This window comes from Candoia aspera, chromosome 5 (genome assembly GCF_035149785.1).
Source record: "Candoia aspera isolate rCanAsp1 chromosome 5, rCanAsp1.hap2, whole genome shotgun sequence".
NCBI lineage: Eukaryota > Metazoa > Chordata > Lepidosauria > Squamata > Boidae > Candoia > Candoia aspera.
In genome coordinates, this window is record NC_086157.1 from 48079467 (window position 1) to 48105845 (window position 26379).

At 37.3% G+C, this 26379-nt stretch overlaps 1 protein-coding gene across 3 annotated transcripts in view; it reads right to left on the reverse strand.

Annotated features, from left to right (window-relative positions):
- Nucleotides 1–26379, reverse strand: part of MAP3K15 (mitogen-activated protein kinase kinase kinase 15) — a 74216-nt gene that overhangs the window by 19218 nt on the left and 28619 nt on the right. For all 3 annotated transcript variants that reach the window (XR_010068063.1, XM_063305151.1, XM_063305152.1), the window contains 13 exons: nucleotides 23029–23199; nucleotides 21160–21272; nucleotides 20543–20702; nucleotides 19827–19977; nucleotides 18917–19024; nucleotides 18527–18576; nucleotides 14371–14466; nucleotides 13629–13716; nucleotides 7242–7375; nucleotides 6328–6455; nucleotides 5770–5900; nucleotides 5333–5438; nucleotides 718–875 (listed from right to left, as the gene is read on the reverse strand). Coding sequence is in view for 2 of the 3 variants with exons in the window: in XM_063305151.1 (XP_063161221.1) it covers nucleotides 718–875; nucleotides 5333–5438; nucleotides 5770–5900; nucleotides 6328–6455; nucleotides 7242–7375; nucleotides 13629–13716; nucleotides 14371–14466; nucleotides 18527–18576; nucleotides 18917–19024; nucleotides 19827–19977; nucleotides 20543–20702; nucleotides 21160–21272; nucleotides 23029–23199 (1594 nt within the window). In the remaining variant the exon portion in view is untranslated. The remainder of the gene's footprint in view (nucleotides 1–717; nucleotides 876–5332; nucleotides 5439–5769; nucleotides 5901–6327; nucleotides 6456–7241; nucleotides 7376–13628; nucleotides 13717–14370; nucleotides 14467–18526; nucleotides 18577–18916; nucleotides 19025–19826; nucleotides 19978–20542; nucleotides 20703–21159; nucleotides 21273–23028; nucleotides 23200–26379) is intronic.

The following is a 26379-nucleotide window of genomic DNA, read 5'->3' on the forward strand; positions in this document are numbered from 1 at the left end:
CTGTTCTCAAGTCTTTGGGACAAACTGTACACCAATATCTTGAAACCTGATTGGAGAGAACGGAACTGAACCTGGCCAGAGGTCACAACAGCAGCTAAAGGGTAAGTACAAACAGCCTGTTACAGCAATCAATTCTCTTGACCTGCTGTACCTCCAATGTACATTTGCAATAGCAATTTAGCTTTAAATGCATTCAGCAAAAGTCAGCTTTTTACCCAAGCCAAAACTGGATGATGGAAAACAAGCTGATGCTAAATCCAGAAACTGAGAAATCCTGAATTAATACCTGGAAGGAGTGACCAGATAAATGAGAGCTAGAAGACTGAAAATCTTAAACTAGTTAAGCCAGAGTCAGTGTTTATAGTATCTCCTCAGATCACTCAGAAAGCAGATTTGCCATGTTTATGTCTCTATCAAACTGGACATGGACTCAAATTTTCAATCCTGCTTTTTGACAGGCATATTGCATAATCTAGCAGTACTTCCTTTCAGTGCCACCTCTTGCATAGGCTCCCTTCTTACCGAGAAGCTGTTGTAACACTAATTTATGTCCTTGTACCAAAGAATTCTGATAACTATATTACATTCTACATGGGCTGTTCATGACAACAACCTAGAAGCTTCAGCGGTTGCAAAACTGCTGCATATCTCCTATCTTAACAGGGAATGTGAACACACCGAGGCAATTTTTCTTCTAAGTCTCAATTCAGCTCTTACTTTGAACATTGCTGCTTGTGGGTCCCCAAGTTCATGAAATGGAGGCTTTCCTGTTGACATTTCAATGATAGTACACCCCAGGGACCAAATATCAGCTGGTGCCCCATACCCTCGAGGCCCCTTATCAATGATCTCTGGAGCCATGTACTGCAAAGTGCCTAAAATTAGGGAGGATAAAAGATGTGTTATATGAACAGATTATACTCCACTTTCAATATATAAACTGCATTTATAATTCAGATGGACTTAACAGGTAGACAAATGTCAATGCTGGCAACTCTTGACTGCTAGACTATTTTACTACAATTTGTTTAGATGTCTGCCTCTACGTATGCAAAAAAAAAATCCTTTCAATAATATTCAATAAACCATCTTAACTGGATTAACTAATGGCTAATCAATAATAAGCTATACTATACTGATCAACAAGGCAGGCAGGTACTTACTATTGCTTGCACGAGTAATACATGTATGAATAAACTGGGCAGAAGGGACCAGTATGGTGGCTTGTAAGGTGGCATTTAAATTATACAGTAGATCTTAGCCCAATAAAATACTGAGAGCATTCTAGGACTAAAACTGGGCTTTGGTTGTGCTTTGTACTCGCCAAAGGGTGCCAAAACTGGTTAATAGTGTCCTTATCTTTAGCAAAGAAACTGCATATGGCATAGGAACAACTTAATGTGAAGCCTCAATTGATCAAAACCATAACTGGCAGCAGAGATCAACATGTATGGCCCATCTAATAATAACTATGGCACATGGAAGCCTATGACTTTGAACATCCGAGAAGAAAAGGGTAAAGAGTATGAATTAATCCAATAAATAAAAGAAGTAAAACCAGGTAAGTTGTGTGTTGATCATGTGGGGATGGTTCTGTGGCTTCTGGAAATAAATAGTCTGAACTGAAAGTTCCTGGAGGTGTCCTGGACATTAGTACTGCCCAAACCAGTGAATTTAGTATACCTCTGTAATTAAACCTACATGTTCATTTCCATATCAGAGTGCAGCTAAATGAAAGGAAAGATATAGATTTAATTATAAGTATTAGCAAAACTCGACTTGTTTGAATACCCCATTTAGGACACCTCAAACCATTTCTCATTTGGAGAATTTACTTCTGGAAACTGCTGAACAATTCTAGAATGGCATGGTCTGGGAGGAGTTTCAGCAATGGAAATTAAATGTTTCAGAATTCTCTAGAATGTTCTATTCTAGAATCAGTTAGGTCTGTAATCCTTAATTATGAATGAAATGGCTAAATGTGCATCAGCAGGTATGATTGAGTGTTACAGGTAGTCCTCAACTTACAACAGCAATTGGGACCAGAACTTCCATTGCTAAGCAATGCAGTTGTAAAGTGAGACTGCATCGCTTAGCGACAGCAATCCCTGCAGTCCTGGTTGTTGTCGTTAACTGAATCCCATGGTCATTATGTGAGGCAACTTCCTGCCAGCTTCCCACAACCAAAGTCAATGGGGAAGCCGGCAGGAAGTTGCAAGTTCCAAGCCAGCTGGCAGGTAAGTGGCTGCTGCTGGGTGGAGGAGGGAATGAGGGGGTATGCAGGGGAACATCAGGGAGGGGGTGCGAGGGTGCACAAGAGGCATGGGTCAGGGACGGGGTGTGACGGGGTGCACGAGAGGCACGGGTTGGGGAGGGTATGTGAGGGGTGGGTCAGGGAGGGTGCGCAGGGGTGTGCATGAGGCATGGCATGGGTTGGGGAGGGTGCACAAGTCAGGGAGAGTGTGCGGGGGTGCGTGAGAGGCACAGATCAGGGAGGGTGCACAGAGCTATGTGAGTGGCCGGTGCAAGTGCAGAGGGGCTGGGGCACAGTGCACAGGCGGGGTAGACTTATCTCAGCAACTTGCAACCTTTTTTGCCAGTTTCCCCACTGACTTTCTGGGGAACCCGGCAGAGAAGGTTGCAAATGGTGATCATGGAGCACTGCAACTGGTCATAGTGTGAATGGGTTGCCAAGTGCCCAGATTGCAATCACATGACCAGGGGGTGCTGGGATGGCTGGAACTCTGAGGAACAGTCATAACCACCATTCATTCAGTGCTGTCTTAACTTCGAACAGTTGCTGAACAAATGGTCGTAGGTCAAGGACTATCTGTAACTAGATTGTTATGGATGCATATGAAAGTAGGAATTTATATACTAGTTACTGCATGTTATGCTCCAGTGAATGGTGTTAAAGGAAGGGCAAGGAATGAGTTTTGGATAAAATTGTGCTACATTATGAATTAACATGACCTATAGCAGCAATTAGCTAGTAGGCATTCTGTGAGTGCTAAGTAGTATTCATAAAATTCCAAATGTTTTTGTTGAACCACAGTAATAAATAAAATAGTAGTGGAATTTGCTTCATATAAATCTGAATAACTGCTTATTTAAACATAGTAAACAGACTTGTACCTTGGTAGACATTCTTTCACCTAATAAATAATTATATTATTCAAGAAAATCCAACCCTCCAGTTAAATATAAATTGTGCCACTTTAGACAAGTATTGAAGATTAGGAGCAAGAAAAGGTTTCAGCCTCTCTTTTGCTGTTTTTAATATGTAAGCTCCATGGCAATTCACAATACAGAATAAAAAAAACCACAAAAAGCCAAAATGTAAGTTAATGATAGAAGCCTACAGTTTATCCAATTTACCAATTTGTTCATTATTAAACAGGAGGAGATTCTTCAAAATTGGTGAAAGCAATAAAGGCAAAAAATACAGTCAATAATTATTGACATCATATAACAGTGTCCTGTTGAAGAGGAGAAAAGGAGAATAAACTGAAAAAATACTTTGGAGCTGCAAATCTTCTTTTCTTCTTGACTGAAAACAAGTAGGAACAGTCTCTCTTGTTTTTGCTTAGCATTTGATACAGAATTCCTAACTTAAGAACATTTATTTGAACCTAAGTTCCAATAAAATCTGGACTATAAATATATGAGTAAGTATATTTTGGCAGCATCTTTAAGAATATTACATAAAGTAGAAGATATTAAAAAACTAGCAAAACTGGTAAGATTTTATGCAAACTTAAAAGCCTTCAAATATGCTGAAATATTTGAAAGGCAAAAGCAATCGGGTCACCATTTCCATCTGGGCTGTAATAAATACCAATCTGCCTTTGCAATTCTGTTTGCATCACAGGAAGGTTAGAGAGGCTAGCTTTGGTGGCTTCAGATGTGCTGGACTGCAATGCCCAAAATTTTGTGGAGCTCCACCCCTAATATTCTAAACACCAGGTTGGCAAAGCTTGGGACAGTATGAACCTTGATACAAACGTTAAATAAAGGGAACATATTTTGGATAGTTGTAACTTCTTTTTATTAGGCAATAAAGTCAAATGCACTTTCTTTATAAACCAGTAAAGTTTTCATAATGGGTCACTACTGTATCTTCTGCTATTTAATAGATAAATTCCTATGCTTCTTATATAGCTTTGCAAACATCACTGTTAATTCCTGCTCTCGTAATCTTCTAACAGAGAATCACATCCAACCCAAAGTCCCCATGTGTATTTGTACTGGCATTTCTTTTCCTTTTTTTTTTTTAAATAATAATTTAAAAGTCCTATTTGAGCAAAAGCACAATTAAGAAGAGTGTCTGTGTATCAGTAACAGCAAAAGTGCAAAAAATGAATAAAGAACTAGGGTATGATATGAAATTCTAAGGTAACATAATGATTATAGTGTGAATTTGGGACTAGGAAGTCCCACATTCAAACCCCATTTAATTATGGAGTTTACTGGTGACTCTGCTGAGCTTGCTGATCGGAAGGTCGGCGGTTCAAATCCGCGTGACGGGGTGAGCTCCCATTGCTAGTCCCAGCTCCTGCCAACCTAGCAGTTCGAAAACATGCAAATGTGAGTAGATTAATAGGTACCGCTTTGGCAGGCAGGTAATGGCGTTCCATGTAGTCATGCCACATGACCACGGAAGTGTCTACGGACAAACACCGGCTCTTCGGCTATGAAAAGATGAGCACCATCCCCTGGAGTCGGACATGACTGGACTTAATGTCAAGGGAAACCTTTACCTTTACCTTACCTGTGATTGTGACAATAAAATGAGGAGTGGTCCCATCAAATGAGCTTGTTAACAGACAGGTGGGATCTATCTACCTGCCTTTCTTATTATGGGACTCACTTCCAGTTCCTTGGATTGTAGAGATGCCCTTCTTAAAAATATTGTTTGCTGAAAACACAGTATTTCAGACAGACACAGTCTTATGCCATTTTCTAAGATACATTTTTTTGCAGATATATTATTTAGTTAAACAATGCTTCATTTGGTCTGCATACCACCAATGTTTTTATTCCCTTGTATTATTTTGGCTATTATTATTGCCCATTACCAGCACTGAACTACTGTATTCTTTTTTGTGTTATTAGCATTTTGTACAGAACGCTTTCCTGGTATGGTGAGAGTATTACTGGAATGATGAAAAATTAACTGAAGGATATTTTCCCCTATCTTCCATATTTATTTCCTTGACTACTGTTGGCACTGAGTTTCATGCTTGACCAAACAGGACCTTCTGAGAAAATGAAAAATAGATACATTCTAGCTGAAAAAGCAGTTAGGAAGATGTCCCATTTCTGTTCTTACCTGTAAATGTTTCTGTACATGGATTGACTCCCGCAAGGCGTTTAGAAGTTCCAAAATCAGAAATCTTTACTACTCCACTGTATGTATTAACTAAAACATTGTCTCCCTAAAGATAAATAGAAAATAAGGGTAACATATTCAAATCACCAGGAACTATGGTAAAAGATTCCTCTGAATTCTGTTTCTAGTATCACATTAGGTTAACAAACATATTCCAGATCAGGGAAGACTGGCTACTTCCTTCCCTATCTCAGTCTACTATCCAAAAGAAGATCCATAGGGAAATGATGCAGGGAAGTGCTCCAGGTCTTATTAGATATTCACAGAAGAAATTTATTAAGATGCCTAACAGAGCAATTTGCATTAGTGGAATGTGGAATAACACTTTTCAAATATATATTTCTTTAAAACCGCAATGATACACAACATGTGCTCACTTTTATGTCTCTATGTACAATCTGATTCTCATGGAGATATTTCAAGCCTTCTAGTATCTGCTTGGTATAAAACTTAATGGTGGGCTCTTTCATTGGTCCCCATTTTGATCTAAGGAGTGCAGAAAGACTTCCTGAAGAAGAAAAAATATATTAAGTTGTAAAGTCAATCAGATTATAAATGTGATGTAGTTTTATTTTTATGTATTTTATAAATAAAGTTCTCATAAAATAAGTACAATATTAGTCTTAGACAATAGTCTGCAGAAATTCAGTAAGAGGCTAATCAGAAATGAACATTTTGTGTCTGAGTCCAATAATTCTAGCAACCTGATTCTATTTATGTAAGATTAATCACACTGGAATATGGAAGGACATCACAGATTCAGCATGAGATGTTGGATGTAATTCCTTATTCAGACTGAGTCAATTGTAGTATAACTAGAGGTAACGTAATACATTTGCAGATGTTTAAAATACAAATCATTTGAGCCTGAGTACTAGGTTCTATTCTGATTTCTACTTATATGTAATATATGATTAAATGAATACAATACAAACCGCCAGGCACTTGTTCCATGAAGATTTTAATATATCCATCTTCAGAAACAGAACCAAGATACTGAACAATGTTTCGGTGTTTTAGATATTTGTGAAGAGCAATTTCTTCATGCAGTGGCTGAGAATATCTATCATGAAGACATAAAAAGCAAAGCCTTAAGAAATTATAAGAAAACCTTGTAGCCTAAGTAAATCACATTAAGAGTTACATGTGTAAACCACTATTTTTAAAATACTAGAATAAAGTCACAGAATGAGCAGCAAATCTCCTACAATAGTTCATAATACTTGAGCAAACAAGACTTATGCAGATAAATGTGCTCTCAGTAAATTGAAAAAGGACAGCATATTCATTCCAACAGAATAATTTCTTCTGTTCCTTTATCCAGGAAGAGAGACATGAGGAAAACTATTTCAACTAATAGCAACAAGTTAAGAGAAACAAGTTGAATAATTTCATGAATTATAAATCAGCTAACAGATTTTATTTTTTCCTTCCTATCTCTTCATGTCCAGTTGCAATGTCTTCTAGCCCATCTTGGTCATGCAATTTCATTGCAACTCAACCACTGGAGCTATGTGAATTTGCTCTCTATTCTACTGTATGGCTGTATTGGCAAGAGCATGCCAACTGAGGAGACTACAGTGGTCCAGGAGATCTTCCTTTTTACCTTTCCATTATCTCAAAACATTTAGCAATAATGCCTTTTCCTTCATCTGCACACTTGTTAACTATAATTTTCTTACTAAAAAGAAATGACTTGAAATTAATTCATACTATCATTCTCAGTATATCATAATCAAGAGAGAGAGTAAACACATATTCTCTAAATATGTGGATAAATTTTAAAATTTGTCCTCAAGATTAAAACATTGAGCTTCCCAGAACTATTAGGAAAAATATCAAGATTCACCTGCTATCTTTTTCTGGTATTTCTTTGATGGCTATTCGAACTTGATTGCTAAGATCTCTTCCAGCATAAACTATCCCATAGGTTCCTTTCCCTAATACAACTCTATCTCCATTCTCATCATAGTCATACTCATACTGAAGGCAAAAAAGAAAATAACACTCCAAATTAATCTTCAGAAACAGCAAAAGAACATGGTCAAAGCATCAAACTGATTTTATTACAGGCAATTAGTAATTTATTGACTTGAAATTTAGCAAGCATTCTGGAAATTAAAAATTAAGCAGTTTTGCATTGTTTGCAGTTTTCTTTGATAGCTACTAAAACTGCAAAAACCTATGCTTGTGTGATTAAAAAAAAGCTAGTGGTTCCAATCAACAGAGAGAGTAGCTGATCAAAGAGACTGATGCACCATACTATGTGAAAATATTTTGACATACTGTAAGTAGACAGTGAAAAGTAAAAAATGCAGAACTGAAATAACAGTAAATAAATTATAAATACATTTGCTTATTTTATTTACATCATCTCTTTTGGTCCACAGGATATAGAAAGATCTGCAACTGAAAAAAAAAATCTAAGTTTGAATTTAAAAAATCTGGCACATAATGGCAACACATTCCAAAAGACAACAGCTGCAGTGGCAAAATGCACCACAAAACAGATGCTTTGTAGACATAACTTATAGAAATTATTCATTTGCAGTAGTTCCACAATTAAACCAAACAAGAAATGTGAAGATGGGACATCTTAGACCAAGTTGAAGTTTTGAATTATTATCAAAACTGGTTACTTTTATGTAACTGAAGTTTCCAAGTAGTCATACAGAACTTTCAAGAGCTTACAGAAATGTTTGGTGGGAATCTCATCCCATGCATACCAAATTAATAGGTGCAACGCGCTATGAAACATTTTGGTTGCTAAGACCAACACAAAGGATCCAAAGTCAAAGCCTGAGACCAAGCAAAATAGAAGTGAAAGAAGTATGAATTCACTGATGAACATCCCAAGTATTCAGTTGCAGGCAAGTATTCAGTCCTTTATTATAATTTCTGTGATTTAGACACATGGGTGATTAGCAAGCTTACCTAAAGAAGAGTCTGGTCCTCATTAGATGAACAAAAGGAGAATAATCTTTTCAAACAAATCTATCACTGTGAGAACAAAGGCCCAGTCCATGATGGTTAAAGGTGGATGACTCAGCCTATGTAGCTACCTGGCACAATTCCCCAGGAAAAGGCTAATTCTGCTATTGCTCTCATGGAGTGAGCATGGTTTTGGAAAGGCACAACTCTTTTCCCAATTCATAACAAAGCATGATGGTTGCAACCTTCCATTTGGAGAAATGCTTGGGAAAAGCCCACAGATGGGCCTTTGAAAGCCAAGACAAACATTGGTCTTGGAAGAATGGTGTCATATGGTCCGGGTAAAAAGCAAAAGCACACAGACATCCAAAGAACAAAGGAAAGTTTGTAATGTAGTAGTAGTTATTATTTTAAATTTATTATAACTGCCCACTCCCATAGACTCTGGCCAGCTTACAAATACAAAACTATAAAAACAGTGAAAAACACTTGAGGGGCTAGGGAAAAAAAAACAGAGGCATATACAGGTAGTCCTCACTTACAGGTAGTCTTCACTTAACAACCATTCATTTAGTGATGGTTCAAACTTACAATGGTGCTGGAAAAACCGACTTACGACTGGTACTCAAAGTTACGACCGTTGCAGTGTCTCTACAGTCACATGTTCATGATTTGGGCAGTTGGCAACCGGTTTGCATTTATGACCATTGCAGCATCCTATGGTCACGTGATCGCCATTTTTGAACTTCCTTGCTAGCTTCTGGCAAGCAAAATCAATGGGGAACCATGTGATTCGCTTAACAACCATGTGGTTTGCTTAACACCCCCGGTGATCTGCATAATGGCCGCTGCAAAAAAGGTTGTAAAATCGGGTTGGATTCACTTAATGACCACTTTGCTTAGCAACTGAAATTCCAGTCCCAATTGTGGTTGTTAAGTGAGGAATACCTGTACTGCTTCAAATAAAAATCAGACGGTAAGTTTGGAAAGAAGAAAAAGCATAGGGACAAAGGATCACTTCCTCCCTAGGAAAACAAAGGAAGTCTTTTGCAAGGCACAGTTCTCCAACCTGCTGTCAAGGCTACAAAAAAGGCTAAAGTGATGTAGCACTTATGGGCTCAAAGATCTTTGACATTAACTTAGAGAGAAAAAAGATTATCCATGCCAGAAATGGAAGGCTAGCTAGAAGGCAGAGATATGCTAGGTTTTCCATAAAATTCTTAATCAGTGGATTGCAAAAAGAGAAGCATCTCCTAACAGAAAAAAGGAGATGGCAGTAAGGTATACTATTGCGGAAGGAAGAGCCAAACTTGTGGGAGCTAAAAGCCAGTGTTTCTCATGGCAGAGATGCTACTTAAATCAACAACCAACTATTATTCAAATTCATTGCCAAGAAATAGGGGAAAATAGCACAGGGAAGAGTTGGAGAAAGTGTAAAGAAGGTGCTCCATTTTTAGGTCGACACAGAATGATCAACTATTTTAGTAATCTTGCTTAGTACATAAAGATTCTTATTTAGCTGTGTCATGTTTTATGTTGGAGAGCTTTAAGCCAAGTATGAGCAGAGACCCTAGTCTGGAAAATCTCTGCTTCTTGCCAGTGAGCCTTATAAAACTAGCTGTTTTAAATGGAATAACTAAAATATGATGTATGTGACAGTCTCCCAGCAAAATCCAGAAAAGATTTTCACTTGATAGCATAGAAAGCCCACATAACATGCCCTACTTTGTCCCAGAGATATGGAATTCTCTAAGCTGTCAGGCAGTGAGAATTACTGTCTGGGTGAAAGACCTGTCCCTAAAAGACCATCCAGATGGATGCATGGACAGTGGGTTGGGGTGGTTTGGAAGGCAGAGGTACTCCCAACAGTTGAAGCAGAGTAAAAGGATGAATCATAGTTGCTAAGATCATCAAGGCGCAATTAGAATGCAGTTGGTTGAATTCCTGTTGAGTTTTGTCAGAAATGTGGGGACTGCGCAGAAACATGTAAAACAGGAATCCATTCCATGTAAAAAAGAAAACAATACCAAGATAGTGGAAATCTATCATTACTTGCTGCCAAAGGTCAGGCATTGCCCCATGTTGAATAGACGAGGAAGCATCGAATGTGTAATAACTCAGTCACAAAGAGCAGCAGGAACTGTCTCAGCAGATGAACGAGGAGCCCAAAGCAAAATGTCAGGAGGCAAAATCTGAGGCAATCATCCTCAGCAGAGGCAGGTACAAATATCTACAGGAAGATGACGATCTCTGAATGAGAGGCCATTCTGGTGAGTGAGAGGCCTCGATGTCTCAAAGAAATGTGGAAAACAAGACTTAAGAGCAAGAAGATGATGCTTGCAACAACTGCTTCTCATACTCTGACACAGTTAAGGGGTGGAATCTGATAAATATGGATTGGAAGACCTATATGTGAAATTATCTGCCTCATTACATCTTGAATTGTTCCAAGGCAAGCTGATCTATTGACTAGAACTATGAATGGCCTGGTTTTGATATGCCAAAAATCTAGAGGAGTAGAATGGTATGATGCAAATAAAATCAGAGAAGTACCCATCTTGAAGCTTAGGTCTCTGCACATTCTAGAAAGATAAAGGGCCTTTCTCTCAGCATCCCTGTGGAAGAGAGGATAATCTAAGGAAGTGTATCTCAAGGGGGATTTAGTCCAATCTCTCCTTCCAAGTACAAGGCAAGGACAGTTCTTTTTGCCCTGGTTGGAATTGGGCACTCCTCTTAAAAAGCTTTCAGCAGTTCATGAGAGTGATGACTTTGGAACTGATAACCATTCAGGGAAGACCTCATATTCTTCTGTTTGTGGAAGAGATTTTGGTCAGACTTTTGAAGAGGTGAGGGGGCAATTTCTGGGACACAGTTGGAGATCAGATGAGATTTAAAGTAAATCTACAAAGAAAATACTTTATAGTCTGGTGTATTTATAAGTAACCTACGAGTGGGAGGAACAATTGTAATGAGTCTGTTTCATTAACATCTCCCAGTGCTTACAAGGGTCTACTGAATGACCTTCACCAAAGCAAAGGTTAGTTTCTCCTATCTGAAACTTCTGGCGCTTGCAAAATTTGCCACTTGACCCTTGGAAAATGGGATTCTAAGGACCACAGGGCTGAAGTCCAGAAGTCCAAATGCCTGTGACAGGAGGACAGAGATCCCAACAAATAACTAAAATAAAGTAACTATAAGAATCTTGGTAAGAACAAAGATCTCAACGGCAAAAACAAACTGATGGGGTTTGGGGGGGTACACATAGCAGAGTAGCATGCATATTGTAGAGCTTCTGTCAAACATTTGTGTATTACCTAGAGAATCTATACATATAATGCTGTACAGATAACCCATCTGTGTGAATCACAGAGACCACAATGAAGAATGCTTTTGTTAATATGGATATGCAACAAAATTCTCACTGGCAGTCGAATTGCATTATTTACATACAGAGCAAAAAATCCAATTCATATATCAACTGAAAAGGCAGTAAACAATTTTGAAATTATTTCAATTTAAGAAAAAGACAGTGGTTGAGTCTATTCCCATGTTATTACTGTCAGCTTCTCTCTCTCTCTTACATCAACAGTACTTCATTCAAGACTTCTGTAGGTCTCCCTGCAGTATAGTAGCCCTGCAGTATGCCCTTGAAATTTTCCTCAACTTCCTCAAGCTTTCTGTTCCCATATAGAGCATATTAGCAAAGTCCTTGTATACTCTAACATGAATTACTATGTTACTTCACCTTTCATTTTCATTTTTCAAGCTTCAGAATTTCATAGCTTTTCCTACTGAGTTGTTATATGATCAGCATTCTTACTCAGTAATAAAACTAGAACCTGTGAATGTTTTTTTGTCACACCCATATTTCATAGCTACAAAACAGTACAAGATAGAGATAGCTTGAGCCTAAGAGCCAAATTTATGTTTCTGTGAATTTTATTTTAGTACATTCATAACAGAGCCATATTATACAGTCTCATATCCTTACGCTAGAATGGTAGGCTCAGTTTCTGTAAAATATCTCAAGATAAAAATGTAAAAACATTGTGTGCAAGCAGAAATTCCACAGTCTTTGGATCCTGAACATAGGCTTCTACTCCATTTTCTTAAGCAATCAAATCTAAATCAAAGTATGTCAGAGAAAAGGATTTAAAAAATACTCCCACAATAATTGGATACTATATAAACATTTCAATTTTTAGCAAAGAACTAGAATAAATTGATTTTTTTGGCTACAGCAGGAACATTGTAGTCAAACCTTATTTACAATTCAACAACAGCTGTTTTATTATAGGACTTTTGTAGACATCAGCATTCCAGAGGGTAAGCAGACAGACCTGTCAACTAAATCCTCAAAACATGGCCCTGCATCCTTTAATCTTTGCTAAGCACTTTATAGGCAGAAGGTACAAAGAAATGCAGAATTTTGTGAATTAATGAGCAAAAGTCTATACTTCTTATGTTATACTTTAGGCTTTTACATATAAAACAATTAACAATAATACTAATATTTCATATTAGTAAAATAAAAAGATCAAAGGTAAGTCCACAAGGGTCTGTTTTACAGCACAACTGACTCTTGCCCCATGTAGCCAGAACTCTTACTCTGGTGGGCAGGACCTTTATAAAGTTCCTGTAAAGTCTGAGGCATTACTGATATACCCAAAGATCATTTTATCTGGAAACAGTGGCTGTACTTGGCATAGAAAATATCTTGTTGTCTTTAATAAATCTTGTTTCCATAGTTTGCTATTTAGCAATCTTTGTACCACAGATTTATTCAACTGTTCTATGCAAAATGCTCTCCTAAGGGCAATTCAATGTCTTCTAAAGCATTGCAGAATGAAATATTACCCTGCTGTTAGAAGTTATGTTCTGGACAGCTTTATCAGCTCTTCTGTGAAGGATAGGGGAAAGCAGGTAATAAAGCACAGGGCAATTTGGGAAGCATAGATCCAAGCTTTCCACCCCAGGTCCAACACCCAGAAACCGTACATCAGCTGAAAAGTGGGCGGACAGGGTCTGGTGAGTGTCAAAGCCACTGTCCTGAATGAAACCCAGAAACCCTCAAATTCCCAGGCCTCTGGTAGAGGACTCGAGATTGAGGAAGGCACATACCGCCCACAGGGGTGAGAAGGGAACAAAGTCCTACTTGTTCATATATAGGAGTACAGATTGACTGCACAATTCTCTTTATTTGAAGGGCTATCTATTATTTCTTATATTAATATTCTTAATATGCAAAGTAGAAACAAAAACAAGATCACAGACCTTTTTTTGTATCTCAGTAATTGCAACTTACTTCCAATGTATCACCATCAATCTCTCCTTCAAGTTCCAGGGTGTTTCCTACAGCATCAGTTAAGATCTCCTTCACCAAAGCACAGAATCTGAAAGCAATATATGTCTCACAATCAAAGGCAAAAAAGTGCCTCTCAACCAGCCTATCTTCATATATAATTCATACAAAGAAAACCAACATGCTTTACAAATTCCCTTAGCATAATACTGAGACAAGAATGATTTTACAATTGCTTTCATAATAGACCCTAAAATGCCTCTAAATCAAAATGCTCCATAATCTAAAATAAACTTGTTAAATATTGAGCTTCTTGTTTTAATTGTTTTAAATCAGGCACAGTCCAAATAATATTACTGTCTAAGGCAGAATCAAATACCAGTACCTCACTCATATTCAGTCACTAACACTAACATCCTTAAAAAAAACCTTTCCATTAAGGCAAGAAAATTGAAAAAAAGAGAGACTCAACATGCTATGAATATTTTTCCTTAGAAAAAGGCATTAAAGTGCCAGAAAGGCCACCAATAATGTAGTATCAATTAATAGTTTATCTTGTATTTTTTTCATCACTTTTTTCACTGATCAAATTTATTGAAGTTGTTGTAGAATGAAAAATGCACAGAAGAAGCTTATTTGTTTCATTCTTTCTCATTCTGGTTCTGTATCAGAGTTTGTAACATCTCTATAGATTACTTTGATCACTAGTAAAAACAAATGAAAGCAAAACAAACAAACCTCTTACCTACTACACTGATACTCCATAGAAAAATAGATTTGAAAGTCATCAGAGTTGTCATGGACATAGAGAAAACAACATCGTTCATCAAATTTAGATATGCTATAAAATAATAATGAAAATAAAGTGATGCTGGCACAAGCATATTGGATAAAGAAACAAATGCAGAAAATCATTTAATTTAAGTAAAAATACTTTGTCTTCTGGCTATAATATTTTGTAATTTTGAAAAGCCTACTTTTGATGTTTTATAGAAAGAACAATTTCCATGTCAGAGCTATCAGATTTAAAGATAATGATAAAGTTCATTAAGAAAAGCATAAAGATACAACTGGAACAATGGAAGCCACGTAAGTTTTCTCAGCAAAACAGCGGGAAGTTGAAATACATGACTTCTTAAAAAAAAAAACATCCTGGGTGTTTAAATGTTGTAAAACACACATTTCTAATTGACTGTAGAATTTTTGTTGTTGTTGTTGTTATTTTCTTAGGTTAGTTTGTTACTATGCCAGTATTCTTCAGGGATTCTGATCCAATTAAAAGTTAAGATATTTTCAGGTTCATGCTAGCAAAGTACATTTAAGTTATTTGGGCAGAGTTCAGTTATTCCTGAGAAAGGGGACAGGGTCCTTGAGATGTTGAGTCCTGCCATCTCTGTTAAATATGTGTCACTGGTTAGTTTTGGTTTCCCAGAAAGTGACATGTGGCTCAGTTCAAGTGGTGGTAAATGCCTCTTTGTGGAAAGCGGGTGGTTCCACCTGCCCTGGGTAGCGAACAAAGTAAGCCTCCTCCTGAAAAGGTCATCACTGGACCTGGCTGTACTGGACAATTTTCATCCAGGCTCCAACCTTCCCTTTTGGGGGAAGGTTGCTAAGAAGGTGGTAGGCCTGCAGCTCCAAAAGAGAAAGCAGATTATCTGGCCCCTTGGCAGTTGGGTTTCAGGCCAGGATATAGCACTAAGACAGGACTGACTGTGCTTGTAGATGATCTCTGGCAGGCTTGGGATGGAGGTAGCGTATCTATTCTGGTATCCTTCTGGGCCAGGTGAGGGGTTGGGAAGAAGAGATGCTGTTTCTCAGTGGTCCTCTTTCCTCCAAGACTGGTTCCAGGTGGTATTTGAGGAGTGGGGGATCTAGCCCCAAGCCCCTGCTTTGTGGGATGCTGTACATTTTTAACATCTACATGAAACTGCTGGGTGAGGTCATTATCAGCACAGGATTCTGTATTATTACACTGAATTTTTTAATCATATGGCAAAGCAGTTTGGTGTTCATGCTGCTTTTTCTTGTTGGGAAATCCTTGTGAGATCCAGCAGCCAGATGTGTAGACTATTTAGCTGTGACAAGTCACATTGCCCAGGGTGCACCACGAGGAGGCTTGTCTACATTGCACCAAGTTGGGCTGAGAGAAAGTGACTGGCCCAAGGTCAATCAGCTGGCTTTCATGCCTAAGGCAGGACTAGAACTCACAGACTCCTAGTTTCTAGCCCAGAACCTTAACCATTAGACCAAACTGGCTCTCAGTTGTACATGGCTACACTGGACTGCCCAGGTCTGAAGTGCCTGGAGGCCATGTTGGTCTGGATAGGGAAAAACCAGCTTCAGCTCAACCCTGACATTCCTGAGTGGCTGTGGGTTTTAGTCCCTGCCCCCCACCCAGCTGATCTACTGATTTTCCATTATTAACTGTGAATGGGCTTACACTGTTCCAGGTTTGCACACAAATACAATTGGTGTGCCAGTAGTGCCTATTTCTAGATTGAGAGGAACTGCTCATGGTCACTTATGCCTTAGTCACCTCTTGACTGGACTACTGCAATACAGTCTACATGGGGCTGCCCTTAAAGATTATTCAGACGCTTCAGCTGGTCCATAATGGAGAAGCATGTGCAGTTTTGGGTGCACCACAGTACTCCTAAGTAACACCATTGCTATGTGAGCTGCACCAGCTCCCAGTGGGCTTTCAGGTGCAATTCAAGTTGCTGTTTGTTACCCTTAAAGCTCTATATGGCATGGGGCCAGGTTACTTGTGGGACTGCTCTTCCTTCGTGGTTTCTGCCTGTCCCACCAGATTTGGCAGAATGGGCATGCTTTGGGCATCCATAGTTAAACTGTATCACCTGTTGTATCCTAGGATGCATGCCTTCTCTGTCATGGCATCTTTTGGTTTTCATGGAATATTTTCTTTTTTACTTTGTTCACTACCCAGATCTTCTCTGTTTAGATAGGTAACCATATAAATTGGATAAATAAATAAATATTTAACAATTCTTGCCAAAGAAACATGCTGTAAGGAAAAAAAGAACAATATTCAGCCCCATTTCCAACATATACATCTTCTGTATGACATATCAATAATGTGTGTCAAATTGCTGACATTTGCAGTCAGCGTTGTTCAAAAGCAATTTGCATGAAACAATAAATCCATACTACTCTAGATGAATTGAATACAAGGGGGAAAGTAATGACAGTTTTTAGAGGCTATAAAGAAAGACTAATCAATATCTATCTGTGCTTCCAATCTGCAATAACAATTTGAACTTGAGAACTATATGGTAAACTGCATATTTAAGGAAGTAACACTGAAAGATATTGTGAAGGTGATCTCTGCAAAATTGTTTTTATAAGATGACATATAATTAAAAAGGCTTCAGACAAAGTATTTGTTTGAAAAATCTGTATTCTTTTTCGTCTCTTAAAAGGAGAAGCATAAACTAACAACACAAAGCCTAAACAATCTAGAAAAATACCGAACCCATCTTTCAACATTTTTCAGATGATGACACACTTAGGAAGGGAGAAAACCATACAAAATTGACAACACAAATAATACCAGAATTCAATAATCACTGAAATCCTCAGAGGGTACAGGACAGATCTAAGTATGGTTTATACAAGAAGGGGCACCTAGGATCCAACTCGTATATGATCTCACACGATACAATCATTTTGAAAATAGAGACGCAATACATAGTTCAAATTTGTTATGATCCATTAGAGATACAGACACTTATCACACAGTCTAATCTGCTACAGTATACCAAGCTGGCTGGGGAATTCTGGGAGTTGAAGTCCACACATATTAAAGTTGCCAAAGATGAAAAACAGTGCTATACTAATGGAAGTTCCTTTAAAGACTGCTATACAAAGAATGTTATAGCAATCTAATCTACATGCTACTTCTTCAATTCTGTTAGATTCCTCTTCCAGCTAGGTGTCAGGCTCTGCCTGCTACCCAGTAAAAACACAGACGCTAGTGTAGGCTTAGGTTCTGGTTTTATTTGAGTAACAGTATGCGTGCCCTTTAAGAACAGCTGAGAATGAGTGGAGCGCGCCGGAACGGGATTTAAATAGCCCGTGCGGGTCAGCACTCCACCCCTTCTTACTTTGGGTGCGCCCCGAGCCCCGTCGGTTCCATTGCCGGTAGGTGAGGGGTTGTGGAGCCCCTCCTGTGCTCCGGGCGTTTCCTTGATTGCTTCCCTGGCCGGTGATGGTTCATTGCCGGGTGATCAGGTTCGTAATCTCTTTGACAGCTTGGGCGCGCCTCGTGGTCTGGTCTTGTCAATTACCTTCTTTGCAACATTGTATCTCTCTCTGCCTCTGGCTAGAGTTGATACTTTGTTGCCAGCACCTGTTGCTCTCTTTTGTTAGCTAGTTGCCTTTTCCCTTAATCCGCCCGGTTCCCATTTCCCTGCATTGTCATGCGAGCCGTTGCGATGTCACAAGCATCGCAACGGTGATCATGACACTAGGGCTCTTAGCGTGCTGATGAAATTAAGGTTTTCAAAAATGTAAAGCAAAGAAATTGGGGATACAAGATTAATTCACAGCCATAACTTTGAGTTTTGGCTAGCTACCTGCAAGCCTTTTAAGATCCCTCCTTTATATGTTTATACTAGTTTTTTCATAAAAGATGTCTACCTCTGCTGTATGTGTAAGCATGACTATAGCTTTAAGAAAAAAGTACTATAAACTTCTAGAACAGCAAGTGATCTGGCTAAAGATAAAGTTATGAAATACCAGTTTTTTTAACAGTTCAAACTGGACTGTTTATATCTGAAACATACTTCCTCAATCTTATTTCATTTAAAACTATGTGCTCCAGACTTTTTGTTTTTATAATATAAACAAATATAAAGGAAACCATTTAAAAGCACACCAACCTTATTCCTCTAATAGAAGAAGCTGTAAAGTTCCATTCATGAATTTGTTTCTACAAAGAGATAAAACCACAGATTGTTTTGAAGCAGGACTGAAATCTCAGAACTCTAAATCTTAAAAATTGTCACTAAAACACCTTAAGATAAAAAAAAAACCACAGCTCAAAATATCTATTTTTTAAACTCAATTTATAAATATCCTATTGTATTTCCTTTGAACTTAATACTGGATACTCTCTGTTTACAGCTTTGTTTTCCATCTGAAGAATTAAGAATAAAATGTGCCTTTTAACAACTTTGTGAAACACTCATTAAGAATGCTTGAAAGAACAGCAGGAATGTTTTCAAAGAAATAATGTCTAAAGCATTAAGAAAATTCCCAGCTAATCTTACCATTTCTGCAGGGGACACATGCCACAGGGAAACTGTCCTCTCATCAGCTTCATTATTGATTGAAACATATGCAGGCTGATATATTTTGGTTGGCTCTATCACTAATACCTAAATAAAAGAAACTTGTTCTATGAAGTACATATTCAAACAGATATGTAGTCATCATTCAGTTTTCAAGATGAGGAACAGAATTCTTGTGTTATAATCCTAAACTTACTTATTAGAGACAAAAGCATACTGAATTTAGTGGATTCTGACTAAATTTGAATAGGACCTTTTGTTATTTCAATGCAAAAGGCTTGCTTTAGTTCGTACAATTTCTTGTACTAATTGAATTTTATGTATATATTACAGTTCAACCAGCAATTCTCAAATTGCTGCTAACAACAACAACAACACATTAAAATATAAACCACCATAACCAATGAAAAGAATGAAATGCAGGTCCTTGAAGCTGCAACATGCAATTCATGGCAGGTCTCCCTGACAGAGACTGTGGTAACCAAGCAGAAGAGAAGTTCAGTGAGACAGCCTATCTTAAAGGTGTGAAGCATGGGAAGGAAACATTTCAGAGACTCCACATTAATTGGCTTGCTAGAAGTCTGCTTGAGAACTTACTATCATCTTTTTCAATACGATGTTTTTCCCTGACTAGCATTAAAAATTCCTTTCTGAAATCCATGTGATTCTCTCTTCTTGAATTTGCCAGCAATGTGGGGTTTGACATACCCTCATCACCGATCACCCAGGGAATAGATGGCTTTCTGAAAAACCAATAGGGTGGGAGCCAACTTAATCTTGAGGGGAATGCTATTCTAGTAGTTTGTTCAACAGACAATCATTTTTTGTTACTTTCAACCCAGAATCAATGCATGTAATTCACAACAAATGGTAAATTGTAGAGTCTTACTGGGAATCTTAATCCATTGTTTTTTTCTTTGGTTGCCTCAAAAATTATATCCAACCAGAAGTTCAGTCTTTTTTGCCTGGGAGAATGTTCTATGGTCAGTTTCTTGAAATGTTGAATTAATACCAGATTTTGTAGCAAGGATTTCAAATACCTGAAACAAATAGATATAGTTAATAAACAAAACTACCAACAGGTTCTTTAAAATTAATGTTGAAACAAGTCTTTTTAGAGGAATCATGTATTTAAATAGATGGATAATAATTCCAAAGTCTATTTGTTTTTCAAAACAGTACCTTCCAAAAAACTACTGCTAATTCTTACCCAGTTAGTCTGCTTTAGAAACACAAATGATTTCTTTATGTAAAATTTTCAGCCAAATTACCATGTGAACTATTTTGGCAAAAAAGTAATTATAGCTGTATTGATTCATGGGGGAAAAAAAACCCAAATCTGCAACCAGTTGATACCTTTATTAAGACTGATCCAACTGTAATAAATAGTTATGGAAACTCTTATGTTCTTCAAAATTCTTCAGGCAAAGTATCACAACAGAGCAAGAAGTGTTGGTGTGTATGTGGGAATTTGGAAGAACAAGCTTCTGAAAGGACTCAGGTCACCACATAAGAAATTGACCATCATGACTTACTGCTGAGAGAAAACTTAACAAAGCCTAGCAACTGTGAAATGCAACTACAAAATTACGTGGCGATACATACCAAATGGGTGGTTTCAGTTTGAAAAGTCTCTCTGCTGCTTGGACAGCTTTACCAACGTCACTGGCCAACATGCTTACAGTGAAAAACTGTCCAACGTCCCAGTAATTGTTCATTTTTTCCAGATTCCCTTTTCTTCCCAATAAACTATTTAACCGTACTCCTTGACAAACATATAAAAAGAAGATACTGCAAATGAATACAAGAATCCGATTCCAAAACCTAACAGAGGGTAATGTGTTTCTAATTATGAGGATTATAATCTCAAAAGTTAACTGGAAGAAAAAACTATACAGGTGGCATTCTTTAATTTAAGAGGAAATATACCGGGCCAAAGGCACTCATCTTTTTCTCTACAGAAATTAAAGCTAGAAATTAGAAACTACTACTGCAATTGCTGCTAACATAGTGGCTGAAAAGTACTGGACTTTTATGGTCATTCATCCAGCTGGATTAACAAGCAGAAGGAAACTTCATGTGACCAGGGGGCGGGCGGGCGGGGGCGGGGGGCGGACTTCATGGTTCCAGAGGGGAAGGAAAAAAAGAAAAAAGAACTATAGATCCAGCCCATGAAGTTGACTGACTGACATCACCACACATATTTTCCTTTTTCCCTTTACCTATTTTTCTCAGTTCCATGGAAGTTTCAAATTGCTCCCCTGAAACAATCAGCAAGACTGCAAGGTTAATTCCAGAATACAGAGTTGACTGGAGCTCAAACCCTTTACGATACCTGCAGGAACAAAACTGAATGAACTTGGTAACACAAGGAAAATAGTTATCCAATCAAAATACGTCCCATGTTAGATATTACAGAACTGATTCTTCCCTACCCCCCACACCTTTTTTTTCTGGAAAGATGAGAATGCTGGCTTTAGTCATCCAGTCTAAGGCAGAGAAGAAAAGCTGCATATCATTTTTAAATTGTATCAAGCTTTTTAAACAGTTCTGTCCCAAGGATAATTTTTAATTTATTATATAATAATACAGTATGTTATTTAACTGCTTATATATTTTTATTTAATTAATGAATCAAATATTTTACTGAAATATGAAGATGCTGTCATAGAGAACATCCAAAATAAGACATTTCTGAAGTTAAAGTTGTAACACTCATTTGCTTAAGTCCCATTAATACATATGGAACCTACTTCTGAGATCACATATATAGGTCTGTACTTTCACAACTTTTTCCCAAAACCATAGTCATTAATGGAGTATCTTTTTTTTTATTCTTAAAAAAAAAGAATCAAAGAAATCTTTAATTTCTTCCAGCTTCAATTTTCAATTTAAAAAAGTTTGTAGGGAACTGTTACAACAGCTGCATTTATTGTTAACAGATTACCTTTTTTAATAGTGATTTCTCTAACTTTTCATGAACATCTTTTTATTTTAATTCTTTAGCACTTCATAATCATAATTCAAAGTGCATCAAAATTATGGCCAAATCCACAAATGATAGCCTCTGAATTCCTCCATGTCCTTTTCTGAAACTGTAATGAGACAGCAATGACGATGAAGTGCATCAACAGGAAGGCAAGCAAACACGAGTGTGTCAAGGGAATGCAAAGAAATTAGCTCATGGCAAATAGCCAAAAGCCCAGAATGCATAAATGAGTGGTCAGTGGTCAATGCATCATATTGGGAGCAGGTCTTAGTTTAACTCTGATGTACCTTTGATGAGAAAGCAAAACTGTTGCCTTGACCAAGAAACAGGTTAATAAATGGATCTAAGTTGGAACTGGGCTTTCAGTGAGTGCAAGTTCAGAAGCACATAACAATGCTATTAGTAGCATTATTTAAGAAAATATTAGAGAATTTGCCACCACAGCTGAAAATGGATTTCACAGTGCTGGAACTAATGCAGAATTAATTAAGGCAAATTAAGATGATTGAGGAGTTAAAGAATTTACCTTACAAATACAGATTAAACATTTGTGTAGTTCACAGAAGGACAGCTAAGCTCAAGGGGAATTATGACACATTTTTAAAATGGAGAAAGGGAATAAAGAGGAAAAAAATACTACTGTCTTCCAAGATCAGAACTAAGGTTTCCTTAGACTTGATGGGAAGTCTTTTTATCACACAATGGATAATTTTTTGCTTAGGATATGATGCTTACCAGCTTAAATGACTTCAAAAGATGTAAATCAGGTATAATAATAATAATAATAATAATAATTAGTATAATAATTGTTATTACTCAAAATTTCAATTCTGAGAATCAAACAATCCTAGGTTGCCTTCCCTTCCTCTTGGAAGCTCTCCTGTAATATCTGGTTGGCCCACTGCTAATAAGAGAACAAGGATCTTTCATCAAATTTAGAAGGCCTTCCTTATGTTTTTATGTGTATTCCCTTATTATTTATTCTCTTTTTATGATGATAGGATACTAATTGGTAATGAATTTGGAATTCAGTAGTAGAACACTCTTCTTTGCCATTTTTATAGTTACGTTGAAACATTCAATACCTTGTTCCTTCTCTTACCATTCAATGGCTTTGTCTCTGCTACTATCGTCTTTACAGTCCAAATCAAAGAATATGTCCTTATAAATCCTCCCACATAGGCAAAACATATCTGGTGCTGGATGATCACACGTCTGCAAGACCTGCAGCATCACTTGCAGTGCCTTTTCCCGGTCACCCATATTGTTCCTTCTAGAATTCAGACAAAAACATGATCTGACTATACATATACATGTTTCTTTTAAACATATGCACCCACGCACAGAGAGAGAATATGACAGAGCTTTTCCTCCTAGCAATATGCCATAATTATATTATACTGGAATTACACTTTATATAAATTTTCCCAGACTGAGTCTTCTGCAGTAAAACCAACAAGGATTCTTATAGCAATCCAAAGACCAGTACATTTATTATTTTATTTGTAGGTAACATTCCACTCCATCACATCTTTCTACTACTAACAGCTTATGCAATAATAAATTTGATAGGCTTGAGGTGTCATCAGACTCTTTGTTCTTATATATAAACAAATCAATTTACAATAACCTTTTCTTTCTAGCATTTCTCAGACTTACACATCTTCTATAAATATAATACAAAACCTACAGAATCGACAGTGGCCTTAGACAGCTCTTTTCCTCTTCATATGGCTGGATTTTTAAAGTTACTTCTGAAAACTACCCTACCATGGACTGCCAGATAAGAGCTTTGGATTCAGTATCTGAAAGATGTTTTGGAGTACACAGGAGTGCCACATGGACCTGAGAAAGATGCAGCTACTTTAAGATACTGCACAGGTGCTACATTCTATGTGCTCTGAAGCACCTTTCGGAGACCAAATCCAAGGTGCTGCACAGTTCTAATATTCATTTTGTGTAGCTGTCCCTAATGAAAGGAATTCAATGCATTGTAAAGAAAAGGCTTGAGAACTATTCAGCTGAATATCTCAGATGACTGGCTTTAACCATAAAACAACAGCAAAGTCGTTCAACATAATGTGACAAAGAAGTTTCATTAATACTACATCTGATTTGAAACAGATGCATGTATATGTTAAATACACATAAAGTCCATTTCAGCTGCTGCCAAATCTGTTCCTGAGGAACTAGTCTGGGAATATTTGACAGAGGTAATATATAAGTGAAAGCATGAAAGGTAGACATAAATGGAAAAAGTACTGCTTTTATTCACAAATACAGGTAGTCCTCACTTAACAACCACAATTGAGACTGGAATTTTGGTTGTTAAGCAAAGTGGTCATTAAGTGAATCTGACCCAATTTTACAACCTTTTTTGTGGTGGTTAAGCAGATCACTGTGGGCATTAAGCGAACCTCGCCAGAAGCCAGCTGGGAAGGTAAAAATGGAGATCATGTCATAAATGCGAACCAGTTGCCAAGTGCCCAAATCATGATCATGTGACCATGGGGATGCTGCAATGGTCGTAAGTGTGAAAACCGGTTGTAGGTCAGTTTTTTCAGCACTGTTGTAAGTCTGAACCATGACTAAACGAATGGTTGTTGAGAGAGGACTACCTGTAGCTGTGATTCTAAAAAAGAAATCCAGGTAAAAATTCTCCTATATATTTCATTTTAAATATACCCAAGAGAATATGTGAATCAAAAATGTAGAATATATTTTAAAAAATAAAAAAAGTACTATAATGAAGTTATATTTCCATGTTGCAGTTGCACTTTTATTTCAGGTGAAGCAGCAGTGAAATTACTTCTTTGTAAATCTTCCAAAATGCAAGATTTAGAGATACCAAGCATACAAAAAGAAATAATTTATTCAATGTCATATATCTGTTTATTTTATATCTCATAGAATTTATAAATATAACAGAACATATAATAAAAGCAAATGACATTGAGATTCGTAAAAATTCCAAGTTCAAGTCACTATCAGCAACTAATTGTACTTTTTGATAAGGTTATTTAGAACTTCTTACGAACATTTTAAACAAGAGCTTGTCAAAATTGTGGAAGTTGACTTCAACCTGAAATTACTGGCTTATACTATCCTGTGACTGTACTGACTTGCTGTACGTATCCAGTTAGGCTGGTGCAAAAGTGGAAGCTTGAGAAGTGGTGAGTACCTATCATCCCAGGGAGTCACAGTCTTCCAATGACATCTCAAAAAAGCAGCATTGGTAAGCACTGTACCCAAATACTGGACTTTTTCAGTATTTGGAGAAGTGACATGGACAGAACATCACCTAATAAATTTATGGCAATGGATCAGAAGCTCTGAGAAATACTTAAAAGCCACAAGATTGCACTGATTTTTTTTAACTACAGAGGATATTCTATAGTGCTTTTATCTCCACAAACAATTTATCAAATACTACCTTTCAGTAGATTTTGTACCAGGAAAATATTGAGAGCTAAAAAAGTTGTGAGGCTCTGTCTTAAAGGGCGCACTGCTGATAACATTTAGGCTATGATATCAGCTCAAAGACAGCTGTCACCGGCACTTTCTGACATCAGTTATCATTTAAAACTGCAGTGAAAATGCTGTACAGCTGAGTCTACCAATGAGTGATGACACCATTCCCACAAATTGGATATGCTTAAAATAGACTGCATTTTCATATGATGACATAAGCCATTTTAAATGTCCAGGTTAATCTTAAACTGTTTGTTGTTGTTTATTTGTTCAGTCGCTTCCGACTCTTCGTGACTTCGTGGACCAGCCCACGCCAGAGCTTCCTGTCGGGCATCGCCACCCCCAGCTCCCCGAAGGTCGAATCCGTCACCTCTAGAATATCATCCATCCACCTTGTCCTTGGTCGGCCCCCCTTCCACTCTCCCTAGCATCAGCATCTTCTCCAGGGTATCCTGTCTTCTCATTATGTGGCCAAAAACTGTACTATGATAATATTCACATTCTATCAGAATATAATTTACACAGTAAAATGTAACATATCTGTGTGTGACATAAATTTGCATTCAGCATCAATACAGAAAATAATCATTGTAGTAAGCAAATTTTAAGTAGGTATGTAGGAATTTTAAGTAGGTATGTAGGAGGTCAGTGTAGGTCTTTTCCTAATATTCTTGTGTTGGAATAGTCTTCAAATGAACACCATAGTCCAAATCAACATCCTGAAACAATCTGAAATTCTCAATGCTCCCCAAACTTCAGTTTTTTCCTCTACTTCCTGAAGTCATTTTAGCAGTAAAAATATTATGCTTCTGGTAACATGCTAATATTTGCATACACTAAAAAAAAGTAACAGCTGTGTGATGCCTAAGCAATAGAACAATCCTAAAAGAATATACAGACAGGCACCAAATTATAAAAGGATTTTATTCTGCAACAAATTATATATTTAATGGGTAAGGATATAGACAATTTGTGTGTACAG